This window comes from Gracilinanus agilis, chromosome 4, assembly GCF_016433145.1.
Source record: "Gracilinanus agilis isolate LMUSP501 chromosome 4, AgileGrace, whole genome shotgun sequence".
Classification (NCBI taxonomy): Eukaryota; Metazoa; Chordata; class Mammalia; order Didelphimorphia; family Didelphidae; genus Gracilinanus; species Gracilinanus agilis.
Genome location: NC_058133.1, coordinates 471,977,341 through 471,993,988, shown reverse-complemented (window position 1 = coordinate 471,993,988; position 16,648 = coordinate 471,977,341). Strand labels below are relative to the sequence as shown.

At 40.9% G+C, this 16,648-nt stretch overlaps 1 protein-coding gene across 1 annotated transcript in view; it reads right to left on the bottom strand.

Annotated features, from left to right (window-relative positions):
• Positions 1-1,668: 1,668 nt before the first annotated feature.
• PHGDH (phosphoglycerate dehydrogenase) overlaps positions 1,669-16,648 on the bottom strand; it is a 35,207-nt gene continuing 20,227 nt past the window's right edge. The window contains exons 6-12 of the mRNA XM_044672516.1: positions 10,692-10,824; positions 9,561-9,709; positions 8,908-9,060; positions 6,693-6,825; positions 4,814-4,944; positions 3,260-3,497; positions 1,669-2,001 (exon numbers count right to left, since the gene is read on the bottom strand). Of these exons, the coding sequence (XP_044528451.1) occupies positions 1,847-2,001; positions 3,260-3,497; positions 4,814-4,944; positions 6,693-6,825; positions 8,908-9,060; positions 9,561-9,709; positions 10,692-10,824 (1,092 nt within the window). The 3' untranslated portion in view covers positions 1,669-1,846. The remainder of the gene's footprint in view (positions 2,002-3,259; positions 3,498-4,813; positions 4,945-6,692; positions 6,826-8,907; positions 9,061-9,560; positions 9,710-10,691; positions 10,825-16,648) is intronic.

The following is a 16,648-nucleotide window of genomic DNA, read 5'->3' as shown; positions in this document are numbered from 1 at the left end:
CTAGGAAATGGTATATGTACCTATATTCCAGTCCTGGCTCAGCAGTTAATAATAAATGGCATAATTTTGGAGAACTTGAGCTCCTGTTTCCTTCTCTATAAAAAAAAATACCTACTTTTCATCCAGATCATCATAGGAAAGGTACAAGTATAAATGAGATGCCATATGAAAATCCTTTGTATTCCTTAGAAGGCATTATATGCATGTATTAACAAATATCAATATCTAAATGTTTAAATAAAATTATTAATAATTTTGTAAAGTATATTAGATTTCATTAAGCACTTATCACACATTATCACTTCATATGAATGCAGTCTGTGACCATCTACCTCAGGCTCAGTATTGAGTCACACAACTCATGGTTATCTTTGCTCTGTTCTATAACTCTTTCCTCTGCCTAGATGCATCACAAATGGATTTTGCTAGCTATATGGTTCGGGATAGTAAGGATAGATCAGAAAAAACTCATTAATTACCACTGTAAGTAAAACTCAGCTATGTAAAGCCACTTTCAGGTAATTAGGAAGACACATGTAGATGATTCTCAAATTTTTCAGAAGAGCACCATTAAGTTCCTCTGCTGAAGCCTCATCAGGTTTTAGGGATGTCTGTGTTCTTAAAGCCAATGCTTGCAATCTCTGGTAGGTTCTCCCATGTTTGAGATGCTCCCAATATAGCCTATCTACAAAGATAAATTTATCACTAGATAGTTGGTTATTAAAAGATAGAATTCTTCTGGTCGTAGCCATTTGTGAAACTACTATATAAAAAGAATTGTGATTTACATAGGTGGTCCTCCTGCACCTGCAATGTATAGCACTCTGAATTATGAAAATATGCATCCTTAAGGAGTTATGGTAAACAGGGAGGCTGCACAGTGGAAGGATGAGAGTATTTGTTGCATTGAGAGATAGAGAACATTAGTTCAAATCTTGGTTTAGCTTCTTAATGTGGACAAGGCACTTACTATTATGAGTATGTTTCTACTTCTGCAAAATTAGACCAATGGGTCAGAAGATCTCTGGGTCCCTTAAAGCTCAAAATTAGTGATCTTATGAATATGCTTTCAACTTTTGTGAAAAAAATATCTGTGTGTTGTTTCAAAGTATCTGGCTGGAAGGTAGTCCAATTGAAGGTACCATAGCTGAAGGCTATGGTATCTAGAACTAGATAGAGATCTCTTTGTCCAATCTACTCATTTTGTCTCTGGTGGAAAGTAGCAGAGATGAAAGTTCAACCTCAGGCCATTTGACTCCCAAGCTAGTACTCAGGCCTTGAGGTTTATGCACTTTTAAATATCTTTTGAAAGGGGATCTTAACTTAGGGTTTATGAACTTGTTTTCTTGATATTTTGATAACCATATTTCAATATAATTGGTTTCCTTTGTAATTTGATGTATTTTATCCTTTTAAAAATGTTAGGTGTTGCCTGACTATCAAAGAGATCCATCCATAGCGTAAAGAAGGTTAAATATCCTGGTTTTAAAAACATGAGCAATGGCAGCAATACTTCCTAGAGATCGGAGTTAAATATATACAATAAAGCCTATTCCAGTCTCCAGTTATGTGCCTCCATCCTTTAACCAGATTGACTCAGGACCCTCACTGCCCGTGATGGACTTTCTTGTGGCTTTACAAGGGTAGAAAGAGACGTAGACAACTGGCTTAGTTTCTGGTAGTCTCTTTATTAAATGGTTATTTCCAAACTACATAAGGATGACATTCTGGAATGGAAGCAGTGACAGAAGCCACTACTGAAAGCTCAGGACTCATGAAATGGCCCATTCTCTGCTGATCCTATCAGGACTCTCTTCTTGCTGGGTTTGCTCCAGAAGGACCAGATTTAAAAGCTAAACTGGAAGGCCTCTGTCACATGCTGCTTCCATGCATCAAGATTTGGCAATGAAGAGGAGAGGCCCATGACGTGCCATGTTTCTCCATTCAACACCTCTGAGGTCTGGTAGGACAGCAATTGTGTCCCTGACTTTGCCAAGAGCCCTAGGGAAAGGAAGAAAGAAGACTTATGTGTCTGGGGATGAAGAAATAAAATGAAGACATTGGATGACTCGTGCGTTTAGACCTTTAGAGACCTAATACTCCAACTCTTCCATTTTACCTATGAGGAAACTGAGGCAGACAATGGATAAATTACTTATCTAGAGTCAAACAGCTAGCAACTATATGGCATAAGACTGGAACTCAAGTTGAACTCAGATGGTAAGTCTAATGCCATCTATCCACTGTATTAAAACCATAATCCTTTAATTCTGCTACTTAAGGGATATGGAGGGAATTTTGCGATTCTGAAGATCATGGTGTGGCCTTCCCATGATGTATTCCCAGACTTGTAAGTAGCATTAGAATGTCTGGAGTCACTTAAAAGCGTAGATCAGGATTGGGACAGACCCAGGAAGTCTAGGGTAACTTTGGTCTCCCCTAAGGGGAGGGACAGTTCTGAGGGATTCTCTCTTGAGTTCCATTGCCACTGAAAGAAATCATGAGGACTGAGCTTGAGTCAAAACTCCTGGATGAAAGATAAGAGCACAAGAGTGGCAACATGGTGAATGGGAATGAGGAAGCCTAGGTTCCAGGTTATCACTGCCATGGAAAAAATTTTATTACCTACTTGATCTCTATGGCCTTCAGTCTTTTCATCTACAAAATGGGGGTGGGTTGGATTATTGATGTCCTTCTTGACTCTAAAATTTGGGCTATACTTGGTTTTGGGAACCACATTCTTCTTCCTTGCAATGTCATTCACTCCCTTTCCCTCCCTCCTCGCCAAATTAGATCTATGGGCAGCGCTCTGGCTCTTTTTCAGGGGTTTAAGATTCAGATCATGGTTTCTATCTTGGGGCAGAGACACTGAAACAAAGAGAAGACAGCTAGCTGGAGTGGTAGTTTGGAGTCAAGAAGATGTGAGTCCAAATCTAATTTCAGACACATACTAGTTCTGTGACCCTGGGAAAGTCATTTAATCTTATTTGCCTCAGTTTCCTCATCTATAAAATTAGTTGAAGAAGGAAATGATAAACCAATCCAGCATTTTTGCCAAGAAAACCTCAAATGGGGTCCTAAAGAGTAAAACGAGACTGAAATGTGTGAACAAAAACAAAGAGAAGATGAAGAGAGATGGGGAAGATACAGGGGCACCGTGGGCAGACACACAAACTCCAAGGAGGGCCCTTTCCCATCGCCTTGTGCCTTGAGGTCATGGCTTGGTGGCAGGGGTAGCTGGGCACTAGGAGGCTCTTACCAATCATGGTGGGCAGCAGTTCTGGGTCAGAGGACCGGGCCCTGTAGAAGAGCAGGGGGAGATCTCGGCGGAGAGGCACTTCAGGTTTAAAGATGGCACCGTTGAGTTCTTGCAAAACTGGGGTTGTACCCTGGACCAACCCCACTGCTCTGTAAGGGGCACCTGCCAGGGAGACAGTCAGCAGGCTGTCTCCACTGCTGTGATCCAGGGGGCAAACTGGGCTGTGTGTGGTAGTGACCTGGAGGCAAAAGGCAACAGAAAGTAGAGTTAGCCCCTTTGGGTATTGTCTCACCATCTATCCTACAAGTCCAAATAAACAGTGAAGAACATGGATCCTTCTTAGAGGAACCCTCAGTTCAGGGAGATCTAGGACTCGATCTATGAAACTTAGGGGGACTGGCCCAACAGTCGTGCCCAGTTATGACAGGGCAAGATCAATAGAGGTCGTGATCTAGCTCGCCACTACACCACTCTGCCTACCTACTTCTCAGGAACTGCCATAGACCCAAGAAATGCTCATTTGATTTCTGCCTAAAGTACTGGAGAGCTCACTACCTCTACTCTAAGGCAGCTTTGACGGTTAGAGGAGCTTTCCTTATATTCAGAGATAAAACTCTTTCTCTCCAACTTCTATCCATCATTTTTGGTTCTATCCTCTGGGATCAAAAGAAATCAATTTTTAAAAAAATATTTTTCAAATTCTAGAAGGTAAATTTTGTATATTATTATATACAGGGGCATGATGGTAAATGTTTAACCACCGGGTTTCTAAAAAATGCACAAAGGACACACTTTTTAAAGTTTAGTTCGCGTTATTTGTTTTCTCTTTCACTTTTTAAATGTCTAAAAAATCAATAAAACAATAACTCGAGTTCTGATCTGTATAGTTTGCTCATTTTTGAGGTATAAATGCTCACATTAAAAATTTACAGCTGACTCCCAATCAAAAATGAGCAAACTATACAAATCAGAACTCGAGTTATTGTTTTATTGGTTTTTTAGACATTTTAGACATTATTTATTTATTTTGATTGCTTCTAATTAAATAGTACATAAAGACAGGTTAGGTGGCAGGACTGGCTTCAGGACAGTGATGTGTCCATTTATACCACCTTATATCTCTCTGCTAGTGTCTCCACATTGGTCAAGAAGACTCATAAAACAAAAATTTTAAAAACATTTTAAAAAGCGAAAAATAGTTTCCTCCTTTTTATTCCTTTATTGGTTTCCCCTTCAAAACTACTTTTAATATTTGTGTAGACCCAATATGACCTGTATAAAAGTAGGAGAGAAAGGAAAGGTTATAGGGAAGAGGGAAGACACAGGGAGTCACACAACTCAAGCCATGACGACTGCCCCATCGGAGTCTAGACGGGGCTTTGGGTTACCCAAAGTAGCCGTGATTCAGGGAGGACTTCAGATTTAAGGAACAGAAAAGGGAGGCTGCTTGAGATGAGGCCGAGTCGTGCTGCTGAGACATCTAGTACTTCCCAGCCTGCAGGAAGGAGGAATCAGGGAGGGAAGGAGACCGAGCCTGAGGCCAAGAGGACCTACGTTGAGTCCGGCCTCTTGCATCAGAAGCTTGGCATTCACCAAGTTCACTTCTGCCTGGGAGGCCGTTTCCTTCAGGAGGCCGACAATGACTGCGGGGCTCAGGGAGCTCCCCGAGTTCTTCAGGGATGGTCCTGGAGACAGAGAGAAGGGCAGTGCCTTAGTTTTTTCATCTTTAAAATGGGGATAATCATTGTACCTCCTTCTCCCTCAAGGTTGTTGAAGTGGATAAAATGAGGTAAAATGTGATAACTATTCTATAAATCATACAGGTTTATATGATTAGAGCTATTATAATATATTATAATTATTTTTCTTATTATATAATTATTATAATTATATATTACAGAATATATTATATTCATATCTAAAGATGTTATAGAATTTATTATATTCACATATAAATTATATATGGTATATTTATACCTATAAAATATATTCTATTTACATATGAATTATATTTGCTTATATTTATTACTCATTAATTTATATTATTTACATTTATTATTTTATTATTATATAATAGATTTACATACAAATTATATGTAAATAAAATATATTCTATATATGCATATACATATATATCACATAATTTATATGTAAATATGTATTCTATAATATATTTATAGAATTATATAAAAGTATAATTATTATAATTATACATATTACAAATAACAATATATTATACATAATATAGACATAGTGATATATTATTATAGATTAAATTATAATATTAATGGTGATAAGGATAACTTGACCACATTTTCAGCGGCCACTCAGGCTTACACTTCTATCTTCAGCTGGTCTAAAAAACCTACAGATTCCTTCCTAACCTCCCTCTCACTGCCTACATTAGTATCATTCAGTCGAGGCTAATATATCACTAATGGTGAGAAGCTCACCACCTCATAAGGCAGCCCATTCTACATCTGGACAACTTGAACCATAAGAAAGCCTTCTTTCTATTTAGCCAAAATCAGCCTCAGTGGATTGAGAGCCAGGCCTAGAGACGGGAGGTCCTGGGTTCAGATCCAGCCTCAGATACTTCCCAGCTGTGTGACCTTGGCAAGTCACTTGACCCCCATTGCCCACCCTTACCACTCTTCTGCCTAGGAGCCAATACACAGAAGATAAGGGTTTAAAAATTAAAAACAAAAAAACAAAAAAAAAAAAAAAAACAGCCTCACTGTGACTTTTATTACTGGTCCAAAACTCTGGAGCTTCCTAGAACAAGTCGGATTTCCATTCTTTGAGATTTTAGAAGCCAGCTGAGGTATTTGTCACCAAAATTCCTCTCTCTCTCTCTCTCTTTCTCTCTCTTTTTAAACCCTCACCTTCTGTCTTGGAGTCAATACTGTGTATTGGCTCCAAGGCAGAAAAGTGGTAAGGGTGGGCAATGGGGGTCAAGTGACTTGCCCAGGGTCACACAGCTGGGAAGTGTCTGAGGCCAGATTTGAACCTAGGACCTCCTGTCTCTAGGCCTGACTCTCAATCCACTGAACCACCCAGCTGCCCCCTAAAATCTCTTTTTATCTAGATTAATTATTATAAAGAACAATATCAGTAATAATAAGACTATCCCAAGCTTTAAAAACAATTCCTAAATATGGCTCCCAACTCTCGGTTTATCCCGATCACTTGCTTTCTAGATTTATTTCAGATCCTTTCGATCTCCCTCCCAAAACACTCCTGCTGTGCTGTGACCCGTGCACCCCCCAGAGAGGCCCTGACCTCTTTTATCTGGTACAAGGGTTGTCCCTTAGCACGTCTGCTTTGGAAGCTAGAATTTTCACGGGAGTTTTTCTCCTAGCAAGACCGTCCTTCCCACCCTCTCTACTGGAGCTCGGTTCTTCGACGAAGACAAATTAAAGTGTGGGCTCACCTTGTGTCGTGACTTGGACGGTCCCTTTGGGTGAGCCCGCCCAGGCTCGAATCAACGTGCCCAGAGCCTCTGCCAGACCGATCCAGGGCTTGGTGCTGGGGGAGAAGGCGCTGGCGAGGGCCTGGGCATTCACCTGCGAAGAGAAGAGGGAAGAGTGAGGGGCTTGGGCTGAGGCCGGGCATCCCAGGCTAGCTCAGAAGTCAGGGCCTTCTGGAGACAGACTCACACAGTGCCGAAAGCACGGAGCCTCCCTTGCTCTGTCCAGAGACAACAATGCACCAGCAGAGGTTTAGAGTGAACCCTTCGCTCATTCCTTCCCAAGAGTTTTGGGAGAATTAGAGGTTGAGGGTTAGAATGAGATAATCTGAGAGTTGGAAGGGACCTCCATTGCCATGGAGTCTCACTACCCACAAAAGGGGCCATCTCCTTAGAACATACCAGACAATGTTCATCTGGCCTTTACTTGAAAATTTCCAAAGAAGGGCAACCTGAGTTGGACCAGAACTTGTGAAGAGGGAATCAAACTCTCTTTGTCTACCAATTGGCAACTTTTAAGTTAATCAATCAAAAACTTGTGAACTCTCATACTTAGTCACTGGTAAGGTACTAAGTAGGGGTACCTAAGTTTTTGACTGATTAACTTAAAAGTTCTTCACATACCAGACAATGTTCATCTGGCCTTTATTTGAAAATCTCCAAAAGAAGGGGAAACTGAGTTGGACCAGAACTTGTGAAGAGGGAATCAAACTCTCTTTGTCTACCAATCAAAAACTTGTGAACTCTCATACTTAGTCACTGGTAAGGTACTAAGTAGGGGTACCTAAGTTTTTGATTGACTAACTTAAAAGTTCTTCACAGACTCTAACTCTTATTAGATTCAGGGATTTTACTAAAGACAGCAGGTATTCTAGAAGCACAAAATCATGGAATGCTGGAGTCATTATGAAAAGCTTTATGAGGTAGGTAGTCCTTGATCCGGGTGATAAGGGATGAGTAAATTCTTAGCAGGCAAAGAGGAAAAGGGGAGGTCAGTCTGGGAGAGGGGTTGAGGTGGAGTTCAGATAGGGAAAAGAATAAATAAATTTTTCTTTATTATTTCTATATTTTTCTATATTATTATAGAGAATAAAAGATTGAGTTCTGAAGAAACTGAGGAGTACTATGATGGCTCAAGCAAAAGCTGGCACTGGGGACAAAGCTGGAAAGGCAGGTTAGGAAGGACTAAGAAAGGCTTTAAATGGCAGGCTGAGGAGTTTGGACTTGATCCTAAGAAGGTTTTTGAGCAGGGGAGAAGAATGGCAAAAATAAGCATTTAACCTGGCAGCGGAGTGCAGGGCATATTGAAGCAGGAGGCAGGCAGCCTAGTTAGGCTAATTATCATGGATAAGAACCTAGGCAGGGAATAGAGATGGTAAGACTTTAAAGGATGAGAAGAAAATGGAAAAACTACAATGGAGGAAAGAGTAAAACTCTGGGACTGACTGATTCCTCCACTCTTCCATAGCCAAAGATGGATCCTGGTTGTCTGAGGAACAGTGGAGACAGTCAGGAGAAGGGGAGTTAGAAAGAAGGGGAAGAGAACAAAAAATTTTAATAGCACCAAAGAGAGAAGACCGATGGGTTTCTGAAGCAACATTTTCCTGGAACTTATTTTGGATGGGAACTTTGGGAGGGTGCCAATGTTGACCATGTTGGTGAACAAGATGGAGGCTGATTGGGGTGTTCTCTAACTCTCCTTCTATTCCCCATCCTACAGGAGTTAATTTTCCTGGCCCGCATCCATGAGCTTCCAACCATACAAAATCTACCCAAGCAACAGGCTTCTGACCCCAAAGCTGGCAGAGCACCAGGGGTGGAGCCTTTCCCAGAGGCCCTGGGAAATGGCACCCCCTCTGTGCCTGGGGGTACAATGAGCCTTTCACTGCCTCCCTTCCTCCCTCTCTCACCCACATCAAGCCTACGAGTCCATGGCCCGGACCCAAGGAAGGAGCCAGACGCTCTCTGCTCTCTCCTCTTAGTGGCCGGGCAGCTCTCCCACAGTGTGGGGAGGGAAGAGAGTCTTTCATTTATTCAAATCCCCAGGCTGGGCAGTGGTCCCAGTTCTGCCCCTGTTTCTCCTCCCCCTGCTGCTTCTAAGCCCAGATTCTTTTGTTCCCCCCCTTTTTCACTGCCCTCCCCCCTCCTCTGTGCTTCCTCAGGACCAGGTTAGACTTACCACCCCAGTCAGAGACTTGCCCTTCACCATGTTCACAAACTGAACCGCAATTTCTTCCCCACAGCGGCTCTGGGCTTCCTTGGTGCTGGCACCCAAGTGGGGGGAGCTGATGACATTCTCGTGGTTCACCAGGGCCAGGTCTCTGGGGGGCTCCTATGCAGAAAAGCCATTTCCATTAAAACTCGGAGAGATGAAGAATAAAGGACCAACAGGCTCCCCAGAGCCCTCTCCTCTTCCCACAGTGGGTAAAAAAGTAGAGTTTTTTTTACTCCATTTAACAGCAGAGTGTGCACCCCCCCGGAATCCGATGTACTGCCCATGACCCTAGAAAACATCCGTGGAGTGGAATGCATACAGCAGAGGTCTTTCGACAATAGAAAATTAGAAAGAAAAAAAAAAATCCCCAAAGTCCTTCGCAGCCTGGAGCTGGGGGAGCAAGAATGCAGGCGAGGAGAACTCATTTTTACTTATTGGGGATTAATACTAGAAATTTAGGATGCAGAAACCCAGTTTCCCACATGCCACCCTCCTCCATCCTACTCGCTTTTCTCCCTGGAATACAGTCACATCAGGGAATGCTCTCGTGGAATGAAAAGGTCCCACTGGGCCTCTGACTCGTCTCCCTCCTCATTCGCACCCAGCCCAGGACTCACTTCTGTGAACACATCCAGGGCGGCCCCCCCGCACTGGCCGGACTGCAGGGCACGGAGCAGGGCTCCCTCATCCACGATCCCTCCCCGGGCGCAGTTCACCACCCGGACTCCCTTCTTGCACTGGCCGAAGGTGTTGTCATTCAGCAAACCTGAGGAAGAGGAACAAGGAGTTTCCCATGATTCAGCTCGCCTTCTCCATCCCTCCCTTCTTCCCTGGAGTTCCCAGATCCCTTCGCCATGAAGATGTGTTTCTTTGCCCTGACACTTGAGTTCCATTCCGCAGACACTCGGGGGTCTCTCCCTTTAGTGCTACTAGACCCTCTGAGCATTCTGACTGGTCCTAACACACCGAAATTCAGTGGCTGTGGTTGGCTGGCTGTTTCTACCTTCAAAACATCTGCTTCTAATCCATCTTTTCTACCGGAACAGTTAACACCTTTATTGGGGTCCTTATTACTTTTCACTCAAGTTATTGCAAAGCCTATTAACCAGTCTTCTTGCCTCAAATTTCCTTCTACTCCAGACCATTCAATACCCAGCTGCCAATATGATATTTCAGGGGGAGACTTGATAATGTGACTTTCCAATTCCACAAATTCTCAGACCCCAACTACCTCGGGGACAAAAATAGAAACTGTTAAAATTTTAAAGATTTAAACAGCCCAGTCCCAACCTATCTTTCTGGCCTCGCCGGACATCACTCCACCTCCCACATGACAACTTGTCTCTCGTGTCTGTGCTTTTGCCCCAGCTATGCCTTCTACCTGGAGTGGGATTCTTTTTTCCTTCTAGACTCTTCTTTTAGGATGAATCCCTTCTGGAGCCTTTAAATATCTAGTTATTAATTTTGACAACTAACATATTTGGATTTATTCATTTTGGTTACTTGTACTTGTTATCCCTCTTCCCCACTAAAATGTAAGCTTATTTTGAGTAAAGATTGTGTCATTTTTTTGTATGTATAATCTTAATGCCTAACACAGTGCCTGACACATAGAAACCTAATAAATGTCTGATTTATATGGTGACCACTCCCAGATTTTTAGACATTAGAATGTTTAAAGATGTGTATTGGTTATCTGGGCTTCCGGAACCTGTACCCAGGCCAAGACAAGAAGACTTAGCACCTACCTGTGGTGGAAGGCAGAAGAGGTGTATGCACGGTGATGAAGTCACAGATGGGCCAAATCTGCTCCAGGGGCAGCTGCTGAACACCAAAGGATGCTGAGACCTCTGGAGGGATGATGGGATCATATCCCACTGTCTGATCATGGAAATTGAGGTGGAGGTAAGGAAAGGGAGGAGGAAAGGCAAGAAAGAGGGATGAAAGGAAAAGAGAGAAAAGGAAGAGAGAAAAAAGGAATGAAAAATAGATGACACAATGGAGAGAAAAGAGAGGGATGGAAAACAGAAAGGAAGGAAAGGAGGGAGAGAGGTAAGGAGGAAGGAAGGAAGAAAGAATGGGAGAGAGGAAGGGAAGGAGGGAGTGAGGGGGGAGGAGGAAAGAAGGAAGTAGGGGAGGAAGAAATAAGGAAGGAAGGGAAGGAGGAAAGGAGGGAAGGACGGAGGAAGGGGAAATGAAGAATGGGAAGGAGAAAGCAAGAGTGGGAGGAATGAAGGTAGGAGGCAGGGAGAAAGGGAAGAAAGGAAGGAAGGGAAAAAGGAAGTATGGGAAGGAAGAAAGAAGAAAGGGAGGAAGGGAAGGAGGCAGGGAGGGAAGGATGCAGGAAGGAAAAAGGAAGGAAGGGAAAGAGGGAAAATGAAGTATGAGAGGGAGGGAGAAAGGAAGAAAAAAATTAAGTGAATACAGGACCAAATTAACAAAATTCCTATAATAAAATATGGCTACCCAATATGATTCTTGGGTGGAGATAATACCCTCACAGAGATTATTTGGGAAAAAGAGAAAGGAAATTGGAGAATCCTTGGATGGAACAATTGCTTCAGAATTAGGAAGACCTGAGTAGATTAAAAAGGAAAGAAGATGGAGAAAATAACTGGAAAAGATAAGGAACTGATAAGACTTGGGCAAAGATCTCTCCCTGGGGGGAGTAAGGTTTACCTTACAAGGAGGCTGAGTAGGTGTGATTTCAGGAGCTCACAGAATGCTCCTTGTCCCCTGCAAGGCCAGCAGCAGACCCACCAGCTTGCTGACACCTAAAATTCCTTCCACAAGGCACAAAGTCCCTTTTTCTCATATTGAAAATGAAGGATAAAAATGCAGATTGTCCTAGAGAAAGAGCTGACTGATACGGACTAGACCTGTGATTTCATGGATAGATGGACTTCCCATTTGAGGAAACTCCCTCTACAATGCAGGCAAACCTTTCCTGAAATTTAGAGGCTTAAAAGATGCTGGCCAGAGTTGTCCAGGCTCACATGGCCAATACATGTCGTGTCTCCTACATCCACTGAGGGGGAAGCAGGAAAGAACTGTCATAGAGTCCTAGACTTGGAGCTAGAAGAGAATTTGGCAGCCATTTAGTCCAACTCCTTTATTAGACTGATCAGGAAACAGACACCACAGAGAATAAGCATCAAAGCCAGGATTCAAACCTGGGTCCTCTGACTCAAAACTGAGTACTCTTTCTGCTTTATCATGTTGTTCTTTGTACCTTCTTATTTTATCATTCCTTCTCCATGATCTTCAGATAGAAAAGATTCCTGGAACAAACTGCTCTCCTGCTATGATTTTTTATGGTCAAAGATCGACACATATCACAAAGGTGGATTTTTAAAAAAAAAAAGCTTCTTTCTGTTGTTGAATAAAATTATTAGGGTGCAAACTCATCCCTCAGAAGGCAGAATCAATCAGATCAGCCTCGAGGGCTCCTGGGTGCTCTGGGTGTCTCTCTTTCAGGAGAGTCTGCAATGATTATGAATAAATAACAAACTCTGAATGGTTTCATTTCATTGCAAATATGTGGTCAAAGTCCTAAAAGGCACATGGAATAGGGATGCCGGGCCCTCGGTGTGGCCTCTCAGGAATGTGCTGGACAGCTTCTGTTCCTCAGCCCGGATTGGACAAGAGATGGGCAAGAGATGACCAAGTTATGACTCAGGAGGATGGCGAGTCTTACCTATGCTGACTGTCCTCAGACTCCCCACGAATGGACACACAGACGCATCATTAGAGGAATCCTGAATAGTTTTAAGATCTCAATGAACTTACAGTCTCTGGGACTGAGATCAGGCTAGTTTTCCCTCTTCTGAAAATCGAGGAGATCAGACTAGAGCATCTCCAAAGTCTCTTATAGCCTGAAAACCTACAAATAGGATTTTTTGATGTTGTTCCTTGCTCAAAACCCTTTAAGGGCTCTTTGTTAGCTATCAAATAAAATTCAGACTCAGCCTGACGTTCGAAGCTCTCTACCACCTGGGGATACCTTAACTTTCTGGCTTTATCTCATACTATTTCCTTTGATATAATAACTAATCTGGATGACTCTATCCCTCGTATATTTCATAGACTCAATTTCTTATACATTTCCCACGCTTTCCCGCTTTCTTGGTTTTTATTGTTGTTGTTCAGTTGTGTCCAACTCTTCCTCCCTCCATTTGGGGTTTTCTTGGTAAAGATGTTGGATTTCTGTCTCCAGCTCATTTTACAGATGAAGAAACGAAGGCAAACAAAATTAAGTGTCTAAGATCAAGTCTTCCTGACTCCAGGGCCAGCACATTATCACTGCCTGGTCAGTAATGCCCTTCCAAATGACCTTGGAAAGCGCTCAGTCAGTACCTTATCTTGGTAGTAATCACAATAATGTATTATTTTGTATTACCATTATCAATTAATGTGTTATATCTCCTTATTAGATGTTATTCTGTAAGTGCAGGGACTATATTTTGACTCAATCCAAAACAAAAAAAAACCTATTAGGTACCTAAAATGTGTAGAGCGACATTCTTTGTTTTTTAACTTTAATAATTTTTCTCCAATTACATATAAAAACAATTTTAAAACATTCATTTCTTAAAGTTTTAGTTCCAAATTCCTTTTTTTCTTTCCACCTTCCCTCTTATTTCTTCTCCCTCCCTGAGATAGTAAGCATTCTGATATCTACTTTACATGTGCAACCATGTAAAACATGTTTCCATTATTAGTCATTTCTCAAAAAAAAAGAAAGAAAATAAAAGTGCTTTAGATCACTGCATTACTGAGAATAGCCAGGTCATTCACAGCCATTCATCAAAAAATGTTGCTTTTGGGGGCAGTGAGAGCCAGACCTAGAGATGGGAAGGTCCTAGGTTCAAATCTGACCTCAGACACTTCCCAGCTGTGTGACCCTGGGCAAGTCACTTGACCCCCATTGCCTACCCTTACCACTATTCTGCCTTGCAGCCAATACACAATATTGACTCCAAGACGGGAGGTAAGGGTTTTAGAAAAAAAAAAACAACAACTTTTACATTCACGGCGTACAATGTTTTCTTCTGGTTCTGCTTGCTTCATTTTGTATCAGTTCATCTACATCTTTCCAGATTCTTCCAAAACCATCTTGTTTGTCATTTCTTATATCACAAAAGTATTCCATCATCATAGCACAACTTGTGCAGCCATTCCCCAATTGATGAATAATCCCCCAATTTAATTCTTGCTTCCACAAAAAGAGTTGCAATAAATATTTTTGTATAAGACTTTTCCCTTTAAAAAAAATCCTTTTGAGATATGGAACTAGCAATAATATTGATGGATCAAAAGTATGTAGTTTTAGTCCTCTGAGCACAGTTCCAAATTGTTCTCCAGAATGGTTGGATCAGATCACAATTCAATCAGTAGTATATTAATGTCTCAATTTTCCTGTATCCTCTCCAACATTTAGAATTTCTCTTTTATGCCCAGATCCTACATTCCTCATTCTTTATCTCTGGGACCCTTGAACACAGTGGTACTCTGAAAGAACTCCCACCTCTTCTAGTTCTATTAGAATATTTGCATTTCATTATTATTCAATCCCTTCCAATTACTCAATTGCATTTTCCTTTCTAGTTTTCTCTTTACTCCTGTGTTGACATTTTAAATATTCTTTAAATATTCTCAGGATACTTAAAAGACCCCAATTCTTACAAAGCTTTATTTTGTTCTCCTGTAAATTATACTTTATTTTGCAAGGTGATTTACTCTTTCTGGCAAGTACCTTTCTTTTGTCTTTTACAAATACATTCTAAAGTTCCTCTCAAATGTAATGCTGGGTGATCCTTACTATGGTTCCTTGTTATTTGAACTCTTTCTTTCTGGCTGTTTGTATTATGATCAAAGGACCAAAATCCTGAGATTCCAGATCACTTACTAGCTGTATGACTGAATTTTTCTTATATTCATAGCAGCATTTTTTTTGTGTGGTAGAGAAAAACTAGAAATAAAGTAGGTGGTTACTGACTGGAGACTGGCTGAATAAACTGTAGTAGATAAAGGTAATATTATTTTGCTTTAAGAAGTTAATAAATAAGGATTATGAGGAAGTCAAGAAACACAAGAGCGAAATGAGTAGGACCAGAAAAACAATATAAAAAGTGACTATGATTATGTAAATATAAATTCCAATGAAATGAAACTATTTAATATTAGTTCTATATAATAGATGAAAAAATACACCTTCCTCCTTTCATTTATAGTGGGTATAGAATGTTGACGATGAAGTCAGATAAGGTTGATGTTATCAGTTATTTTTGTTTGGCTTTAAAAAAAAATCTTTGTAACAAGGGTTGACAAAAGGAGGTGATATTCAGAAACAAAAATGATGTAAAAACAAAAATTATAAAAAAAATTCAAAAATTATTAGTTAGCATTTTAGCAGGAATTGACAATCCTTTATATCCTAGCTAAAATCTCACTTTCTGTAGGAAATCTATTTCAGTCCCCTTTAATCATAGCGTTCTCTCTCTCTTCATTATTTCCAATTTTTCTGTCTATAGCTTGTTCATACAAGCTGTTTACATGCAGATGCTTGTTATACTGTGAGTTTCTTGAAAACACTATTTTTTATTTTCCTTTGAAAATTTTCCTGGAATACAGTAGGTTCTTAATAAATACTTCTTGACTGATCAACATCTAGTGATCATTAAGAACTAGAGAATAAGAGAAGAGTCTAGGCAAGTCACTTAACTTCATTCTGCCTCAGTTTCCTCTTTAAAATAGGGAATAATAAATGTTTACCTCCTAGGTTCGTTTTCTTCCATTCTTTTATTTATTCATTCATTCTTTCTTTTCTTCTCTCTCTTACTTTCTTTCCTTCCTTCTCTCTTACTTTCTTTCCTTCCTTCTCTTTTTACTTTCTTTCCTTCTCTCTTACTTTCTCTCTTTCCTTTCTTCTTTCTTTTCCTTCCTTCCTTTCATAAAAAAAACAACACTTACCTTTTGTCTTAAAATTGATAACAAGATTTGATTTTAAGGCAAAGGAGTGGTAAAGGCTTAAATGACTTGCAATCCAGTGACAATGATCCCATCACTGTACCTTGAACAATACACTCCATCTCTCACCTCTGGGTATTTTTCACAGGCTGTTCCCCATCCATACCTGGAATGATCTTCCTTTTCAAGCCTACCTCCCGTCTTCACTGACATCCTTCACATCCCAGCTAAAATTCCATCTTCTACAAGAAGCCTTTCCTGATTTCCCCTTTAGTGTTTTGGTACCTTTCCTATTGATTTATCCTGCCTATCTTATTTGTGCATAGTTGTTTGCTTACTCTTTCCTCCACACTTACATTTGGTCCTCAATGCAGAGAAAAAACAGGAACTCCTTTCCATCTCTGGCATCTCCTGCTTTTCTGCCTCTGACCTTTGTCTACAAATATTTGTTTCTGTGGTCCCACCGTTGAGTCATTTTCTAAATACATCACTATGATCATATCACTCCTCTACTCAAAATTCTTGAAAGACTCCTCCATCCAATAAAACCTCTGTTTGTCCAGCCTTATTTCACATCATCCCCTTTGATTCTCTTTCATGACTGAGTGCTTTCACTGGTGGTCCCCTATGCCTGAGACATTTTCTTGGCTTCAAATTTCAGCTAAAGTCACACATTTTTTCCAATTAAGTCTTTTCTGGTCCCCCTTAATCCAGTGCCTGTCTTCTGAGATGACCT